Source organism: Colobus angolensis, unplaced genomic scaffold (genome assembly GCF_000951035.1).
Source record: "Colobus angolensis palliatus isolate OR3802 unplaced genomic scaffold, Cang.pa_1.0 Scaffold220, whole genome shotgun sequence".
NCBI classification, from domain to species: Eukaryota; Metazoa; Chordata; class Mammalia; order Primates; family Cercopithecidae; genus Colobus; species Colobus angolensis.
The window spans coordinates 795397-804334 of NW_012115378.1; the positions used below are offsets into that span (position 1 = coordinate 795397).

The following is an 8938-nucleotide window of genomic DNA, read 5'->3' on the forward strand; positions in this document are numbered from 1 at the left end:
AAAAAAGAAAGGAAAAGAACAGAAAGTCTCTGAAAATAAAGAGAAAACATAAAGAAGAACTAAGTGGAAATTTTAGCTCTGGAAAAAGATAACTGAAAAAGACAATAAGTAAAATTTAAAAACTCAATGGACTGGCTCAAAAACAGAATGAAGAGGACAAATGAAAGAACCAGAATTTTGAGAATAGAACAAGAGAAATTGCACAATCTGAACAACAAAGAGAAATAGACTAAATACTCACAAAAAAGCCTAAACAGAATGTCAGAGACATGTGGAACATTTTAATAGTTGCCATTCTGAGTGGCGTGAGATGGTATCTCACTGTGGTTTTGATTTGCATTTCTCTAATAATCAGTGATATTGAGCTTTTTTCATATGTTTGTTGGCCGCATAAATGTCTTCTTTTGAGAAGTATCTGTTCATATGCTTTGCCTAATTTTTGATGGGAGTTGTTTTTTTCTTGTAAATTTGTTTAAGTTCCTTGTAAATTCTGGATATTAGACCTTTCTCAGCTGGGTAGATTGCAAAAATTTTCTCCCATTCTGTAGGTTACCTGTTCACTCTGATGACAGTTTCTTTTGCTGTGCAGAAGCTCTTTAGTTTAATTTGATCCCATGTGTCAATTTTGGCTTCTGTTGCAATTGCTTTCAGCATTTTCATCATGAAGTCTTTTTGCCCATGCCTATATCGCAAATGGTATTGCCTAGGTTTTCTTCTAGGGTTTTTATGGTTTTGGGTTTTACATTAAGTCTTTAATCCATCTTGAGCTAATTTTTGTCTAAGGTGTAAGGAAGGGGTCCAGTTTCAGTTTTCTGCATATGGCTAGCCAGAGATCATGTCCTTTGCAGGAACATGGATGAAGCTGGAAGCCATCATCTTCAGCAAACTAACACAGGAACAGAAAATCAAATACCACATGTTCTCACTCATAAGTGGGAGTTGAACAATGAGAACACATGGACACAAGGAGGAGAACAACACACACCAGAGCCCGTTGTAGAGTCGGGGGCAAGGGGAAGGAACTTAGAAAATGGGTCAATAGGTGCAGCAAACCACTGTGGCACCTGTATACCTATGTAAGAAACTTGTACACTCTACACACATATCCTGCAACTTAAAGTAAAATTTTAAAAAAATGTGGAGCCATAACAAAAGATTGTAAATTTATGTCATTAGCTAGCCAGAGGAGGGCATGGCGTTCAAAAAGTATTAGAAAAAAATAATTAGAGAAAACTTCCTAAATTTGACAAAAGACACAAAACTATAAATCAAGAAGCTGATCAAAGATTTTATAGGATAAAGAAATCCATGTGAAGACATATCACAGTGAAATTTCTTAAAACTAAAGACAAAAAAACTTTAAAAAGCAAAAGAGAAATTATATTTTATGTATAGAGAAAAATAATGCAAATGACTGTGGAAAACATCAGGGGGCAGAAGAAAATGTCACATTTTTCAAGTGCTGATAGAAAAAAAAAAGCAACTCTGTCAACTCAGAATCCTATATTCAGCAATGGTAATATCCTTTAGAAATGATGTAAAAATGAGAACGTTTTCATATGAAGCAAAACTACTGCAGGCTTACCCTAAAGAATAGTTAAACACAGAGCTCTAAAAACAAAACAATAAAACAAAAGATAAAAGAGGAAATCTTGGAACATCAGGAAGGAAGAACAATAGAAAAAAATAGAAATACAGATAAATATAATAGATTTTTTTTCTCTTCACTTTCCTAAACTACTCTGTAACTTATTTTAAATTTGATGATTTAAGCAAAAATTATAATATTTTATGATGTGGTTCCTAATGAGAGACTCTGTTTAGGTTTTTTTTGGTTTAGTCTATTTCTGTTCTTCAGATTGTAAAATTTCTCTTGTTCTATTCTCAATGAGAAACTCTTTAAGACAATTATAAATGGGGGAGGGTAAGGGAACTTAAAGGGAGATCAAATTTCTACATTTAATTTAAACTGATAAAATATGACACCAATAGACTTTGATAAGTTATATGTGTTTAACAGAATATTTAGAGCAACCAATAAAACAAATCTATTCAAAGAAATATACTCAAAAACACTATAGTGGTTTCTTGGTATCCTCAGGGGATTAGTCCCAGACCTTCTCCCATACCAAAATCCCACAGATTTACTCAAGTGATGTGTATGTATATATAATCTTTGCACATCCTCTGGTATAATTTAAATCATCTCTACATTACTTATAATACTGGTAATACCTACTATAATGTCAATGCTATGTAAATATTTGCTATACTATATTTTTTATTTATAATAGTTTTATTGTTGCATTATTTATTGCCACCAAATATTTTCAATCCACAGTTGGTTGACTCCAGGGATATGGAGGGCCAACTATATGGGAAATCATATACAATTTACATTAAAAGTAAGTGTCTGGGCCAGGTACAGTGCCTCATGCCTGTAATCCCAGCACTCTGGAAGGCTGAAGTAGGCAGACTGCTTGAGCCTAGCAGCTCAAGACCAGCTTGAGCAAAATGGCGAAACCCCATCTCTACAAAAAACCCAAAAATTAGCTTGGCATGGTGGCACACGCCTGTAGTTCCAGCTATTCAGGAAACTGAGGCAGGAGGATCACCTGAGCCCAGGAGGTCAAGGCTGCAGCAGTGAGCCATGATCATGTCACTGCACTCCAGCATGGGCAACAGAGTGAGAGCCTGTCAAACCAAAAAAAAAAAAAAAAAAAAAGTAAATTTCTGAACATGACATACCAATTAAAAGAAACTGGCTGACTTAAATAAATGCTGTGTCTAAGAAACTGAATTCAAAATCACAACATATATATGGTGAAAGTAAAAGGATGGAAGAACACATACCTTGAAAACCTTAATAAAATGAAAGTAAGAATGGCTATATTAATATCGGGTAAAGGAGACTTTAGATAAAAAAAGATTACGAGGTAGGTGGATCACCTAAGGTTAGCAGTTAGAGACAAGCCTGGCCAACACGGTGAAACCCCATTTCTACTAAAAAAATATATATACATACATATAAACTAGCCAGACATGGCAGTGGGCGCCTGTAATCCCAGCTATTCGGGAGGCTGAGGCAGGAGAATTGCTTGAACCCAGGAGACGGAGGTTGCAGTGAGCCAACACAGTGCCACTGCACTCCAGCCTCGGTGACAGAGTGAGACTCCATCACAAAAAACAAAAACAAAAACAAAAACCAAAAAAAAATAGGAACCGAGAAAGACATTACACAGTGACAAGATGGTTGATCTGCCAAGAAGACATAGCAAATTTAAATGCATAAGCAGCAAATAACAGAGGTATAAATATATAAAACAAATACTAATAGAACTAACAGGAAAAATAGATAATAGATATATCATAATTGTACCTGGAGATTTCAAAACCCCTCTGTCAATAAGTGATAGAAGTAGGTAGAAAATCAGCAAGAATATAGAAGAATTCAACAATACTGTCAAATAATAGGATCTAATTTACAGAATACTCCACCCAACATCAGAATATATATTCTTTTCAAACATCGTGGAACATATATCAAGACAGAACATACCCTAGGGTCCTTAAACAAACTTCAGTGAGTCTGAAAGAATGAAAATTATACAGTGTGTTATGTGAGCACAGTGGTATCAAACTAAAAATCAGTAACAGAAATAAAACAGGAAAATCTTTAAGAACTTGGAAACTAAATATAGCACTTCTAAATAACCCATGGGTCAAATAGGAAGTTTCAAAAGATACCCCCAAAAAACACTGAATTGGATAAACATGAAAATGCAACATATCAAAATCTGTGGGACACAGCTGAATCAGTGCCGAGAAGGGAATTTAGAGCACTAAATTTTTCCAGTAGAAAAGTGAAAAAGTCTCAAATCAATATGCTTTCACCTTAACAAATTAGGAAAAAAGAAGAGCAAAGTAAATTTAAAGCAAGCAGAAGGAAGAAAATAATAAAGAGCAGAAACCAATGAAATTGAAAACAGAAAAATAACAAAAACTAAATGAAACAAAAAGCCAGTTATTTGAAAGATAATTAAAATAAACCTGTGGCAAGGTAGATTATCCAATAGATAATTTGAATAGCCTTGTAAGTATAAAGGAAATTAAACTTGGAATTTACAGTCTCAAAAAATAAATCTCCAGGTCCAGATGGTTTCACTGGAGAATTCTACCAAACATTTACGGAAGAAATAACACCAATTCTACACAATCTCTTTCAGAAAGCAGAAGCAGAGCAAACATGTCCCAACTCATTTCATGAGGCCTGCGTTACCTTGATACCGAAACAAGACAAGGACAAAGGGGGGGAAAAAAAAGGAAAACAACAGAACAATATCCCTCATCAAAACTAATGCAAATAGGTCAGACACAATGGCTCACCCCTGTAATCCCAGCTACTCAGGAGGCTGAGGCATAAGAATCCCTTGAATGCAGTAGGTAGAGGTTACAGTGGGCTAAGATCATGCCACTGCACTCCAGCCTGGGTGACAGAGCAAGACTCTGTCTCAAAAAAAACAAAACAAAACTGATGCAAATATTCTCAACAAATATTAGTAAATGGAATTCAGTAACATTTTTAAAATCAAACATTATGACTGAGTGGGGTTTATTTCAGGGATGCAAGGCTGGTTTAATATTTAAAAATCTATGTAATTCACCATATTAACAGAGCAAATAAGAAAAGCATATGATCATAAAAGATACTTGACAAAATTCATAAAAGGTATTTGACAAAATTCAACATCTATCTATGATAAAACTTTACATAATCCATAACAGAAAAAGTAGATAAATTGGACTTTATTAAAATTAAAAAGTTTTGCTCTGTGAAAGATCCTATTAAGCAATTGAAAAGGCAGAGTCAGGAGCAGTGGCTCAAACCTGTAATTCCAGCACTTTAGGAGGCTGAGGCAGGAGAATTGTTTAAGTTCAAACCAGCCTGGGCAACAGTGAGAACCTGTCTCTACCAAAAGAAAAAAAAATTAAAGATAAACAAGAAAAGACAAGCTACAGACTCGGAGAAAATATTTGCTACTCACATATCTGACAAAGGACTTATATCTAGATATATGAAGAACTCTGCAAACAGCAAAACACCCAAATGATCCAATTAGAATATGGGCAAAACTGAAGAGAGAATTTATTGAAGAAGATAGGAGGGCAAACAAGCACACACACAAAAAGATGTTCAACATCATTAGCCATTAGTGAAATGCAAATTAAGACTGCAATGAAATGTCACTATACACATATTAGAAGAGGTAAAATAAAAATTAATGACAATACCAAATGTCAATAAGGATGTGGAGAAAAGAAACACTATATAATAACAAATTAGCAATTTAGCTTTTCAAGCACTGTTCTTAGGAAGAATTGTTAAGGGAAGAACAGCCCACATGTGGATAGGTTTATGAGAATTCGTCATTCAACAGGTCATGCTTCACGGCCAGAAAGGGTTAAATTTAGAAGACTCCCATCACTTGTTATATTTTATATTATGGCAGGTAGACATAAATTTGGAATGATGACAGCTAATCTCACTGCTTTACAATCTAATTCCAAACCCCGAAATCTCAAGCTTTTACTTAATGCCTAATATTGTCCACAATGATATCAAACAGCAAAGGATTCTGCATAGTGGTAAGATCATTTTAAAATGTCTTTGGAACCCAGCAAAAATTACACCAGACTGCTCAGAAATAGATATTCTAAGCTATCAGTTTGGAAGACAAGGTAATCTTTGAAGTCTTTCAAAGAATAAAGGGGAATTTACTTAGTAGACATAAAAACTGATATGCCAAGATCAAGCCAAGATCCAGAAGAACCTCTGGTTCTACACATCTGCTATAGTAATACAGCAATTTGACACTGTGTTCTCCAAACTACAGACATTGCTAAAAGAAGAGGCAGGACTCGGCCAGGTGCGGTAGCTCACGCCTGTAATCCCAGCACTTTGGAAGTTCTAGGCATGTAGGGTAGATCACGAGGTCAGGAGTTCAAGACCAGCCTGGCCAAGACGGTGAAACCCCATGTCTACTAAAAATACGAAACTTAGCCAGGTGTGGTGGCGGGCGCCTGTAATCCCAGCTACTCAGGAAGCTGAGACAGAGAACTGCTTGAACTCGGGAGGCGGAGGCTGCAGTGAGCTGAGATCGTGCCGCTGCACTCCAGCCTGGGCAATAGGGCAAGACTTCATCTCAAAATAAATAAATAAAGAAAGAAAAAGAACAGGCAGCACTCACCAATTGTAATCCAGTCGAGACTGGTGAAGCTGTTGCTGTTTTAGAAGAAGCTTTGTCTCCTGTTGGGCCAGCAGATGCTGAAGGCGTTCCTTTTCAATTTCCAGCTCCATTTTCTGAAGCATCAGTTGCTGCTTTCTATCTTCTGAGATCTGCTTTTTCAAAGTTTCATTTGGTTGCAGCGCCTCTCCACCATGCAACAGAGATGCCCAAGAAAGCCCACAATAACTGCATGATTCTGGATGTGTCTTAGGATGTTGAGGGGCCATGTTTGTAGAATGGCTCTCATGAACACGATCTGCAGCAAGTCTATGACCACAGCACTGACTAGGAGCAGGCTTAAGGTGTGGACATTCCTTCATGTGCAATTCTTCTTGTGGCATTTTCTCTGTTGGGACTGCATCTACTGGTTTTCTCCCTGGAGATTCGTAATTACATGTTGTGGTCTCTGATGGTATCTTACCTAGATCATCTTTGGGATGATGAAGGGTTACTGGTTTCAAAGAATTATTCCTAAATGCTATAAGGGATTCTGAAGCTGAATCCTGGATTGCAGACTTAGGTCTTTGCTTAGTTTGATAGTAGGTCTGCGGTCTGGCTACACTCAAGTAGGAACCATCCAGTTCCACAGATGAACACTGGAGAGTGCTTTTTCTATTGGATACCTAGAAAGAACCACAAGATCACCTGTCAAATAAGAACACAATATAACAAGTTCTTTCATTCAGTTTTTCAGAAATCAGTGATATATGTTTACCAAGCCAAAGTTGTTGTTTTGTCTTAAATATTAAATTATAGCATTCACATAGTTAAACAGACTTGTGCCCCAAAGCTACATCTATTATCAAACAATCTACACTTCAGTAAATCCATATAAAGATGAGAAAAATACGTTGCTGCTACATGTTGCTTAAGCAAGATCTTTGGTGATTTCAGGAGTTGCAAATAATGAGAGTTACATAAAATCAATTTTGAGAAGAGGTAAAAGCCTTAAACACTAACATCTTAAAATGTTTACTTTTGAATACTGAGCTAAGAAATCCATTCAGTCACCTTAAATATTCTTTGGCCATTACACAGCATGAGATTTGATGTAAAACATTTCACCTTATACTGAATAGAATGTGACTTACTGGTAGAACTTTGATGAGGGTTTATAAACATCTTTACAGAACACAGATAAAACCAACCACTTTCAACAAAATAGGATTCTAACCAAAAGCAGTTAAATACAAAAAGTATTTAATTTCATCTACAAACATAAGTGATTTTTCAATTAATCTATTCAAGTGATTAGTCTGATAGAATTTGGGCAGAAAGGAAGCAGTTGCAAATTATCTCCGACATGTCAATAGAGTCACATTTTCCAACATTTTAGCTATAAGTCTGTTCTATCGGTGAGAACAAAACTTAATCTATATCAGTGATTCTCAAACTTTAATGTGTAGCAGAATAACCTGGAGACTGCTTGTTAAACATGAAACTATAGCTTAATCCCCAGAGTTTCCAAATCTTTCTGTCTGGAGCAGACTCAGAGAATTTGCTCATGTTGCTGATCTGGGACCACACTTTGAAAACTGTTGGTCTGTATCATGGAACATCTCCATCTCCCTTACTGTTGAGCTTAGCTTGGGAAGGTTGAGTTGTTATACTTAGCTCATCTGTGAACATCGTTACTTAGTATGACTAAGCAGCTTTTCTTCACAGTGTATTTCAGAAACATGGTATATCTAGATTCCAGGTTGTCCAAACAGAAATATTATAGTTTAATGTAAATGTTGTGTGTGTTACAGATGAGCAACTTGCCCATGAAGGTGGACACTTGTAATTAACAAAATAATAATGAAAGATAATGATCAGACTCTTCCAAGGGTAGTCCTTTATAACATAAAAACTTCCCCTCAATTTAGATCTGGAGCACAGCAAAAAAGGGCCTCCAAGTCCAATTACTTAACTAGCAAGATGGGTTGTTTGAAAATGTGTTATTCCTACCAGCTGTTATTTCTTTTGAGCAGTCAGAGTATAACCTTTAACACAAATCTGAAAGGAACAAATCCACTTGTGGAGGGAGAGGCCTTGTTTTCCAAGGCCTATTTACTCTAGATACATAGATTCAGTCTTTTTTTTTTTTTTAATTTTAAAATTTGTTTTATTATATCCCCAAAGTACCTATACATAGTTTAAATAGCCAAAGAGTGCAAATACAATTATAAAACAATAAGTGAGAATCAACTTTCACTTATTCACCACTTAGAAAGACAGCCAATTTTAATACCTTTTTTGGTATTTTTCTAGAGTTTCTTTATGCAAATACAAGTAAAATTATGTATTTTCTCCCACTTTTTTAAAAATTTTATTTTATTATTATTATACTTTAAGTTCTAGGGTACATGTGCATAACGTGCAGGGTTGTTACATATGTATACTTGTGCCATGTTGGTGTGCTGCACCCTTCAACTCGTCAGCACCCATCAACTCATCATTTACATCAGGTAAAACTCTCAGTGCAATCCCTCCCCCCCAATCCATGATAGGCCCTGGTGTGTGATGTTCCCCTTCCCGAGTCCAAGTGATCTCACTGTTCAGTTCCCACCTATGAGTGAGAACATGCAGTGTTTAGTTTTCTGTTCTTGCAATAGTTTGCTGAGAATGATGGTTTCCAGCTGCATCCATGTCCCTACAAAGGACACAAA

The 8938-nt window shown here is 36.0% G+C and overlaps 1 protein-coding gene across 2 annotated transcripts in view; it reads right to left on the minus strand.

Moving 5' to 3' along the window:
* KIAA1328 (KIAA1328 ortholog) overlaps positions 1-8938 on the minus strand; it is a 404498-nt gene that overhangs the window by 146117 nt on the left and 249443 nt on the right. For both annotated transcript variants that reach the window (XM_011943647.1, XM_011943646.1), the window contains one exon: positions 6249-6910. In XM_011943647.1, coding sequence (XP_011799037.1) covers positions 6249-6910 — 662 coding nt within the window. The remainder of the gene's footprint in view (positions 1-6248; positions 6911-8938) is intronic.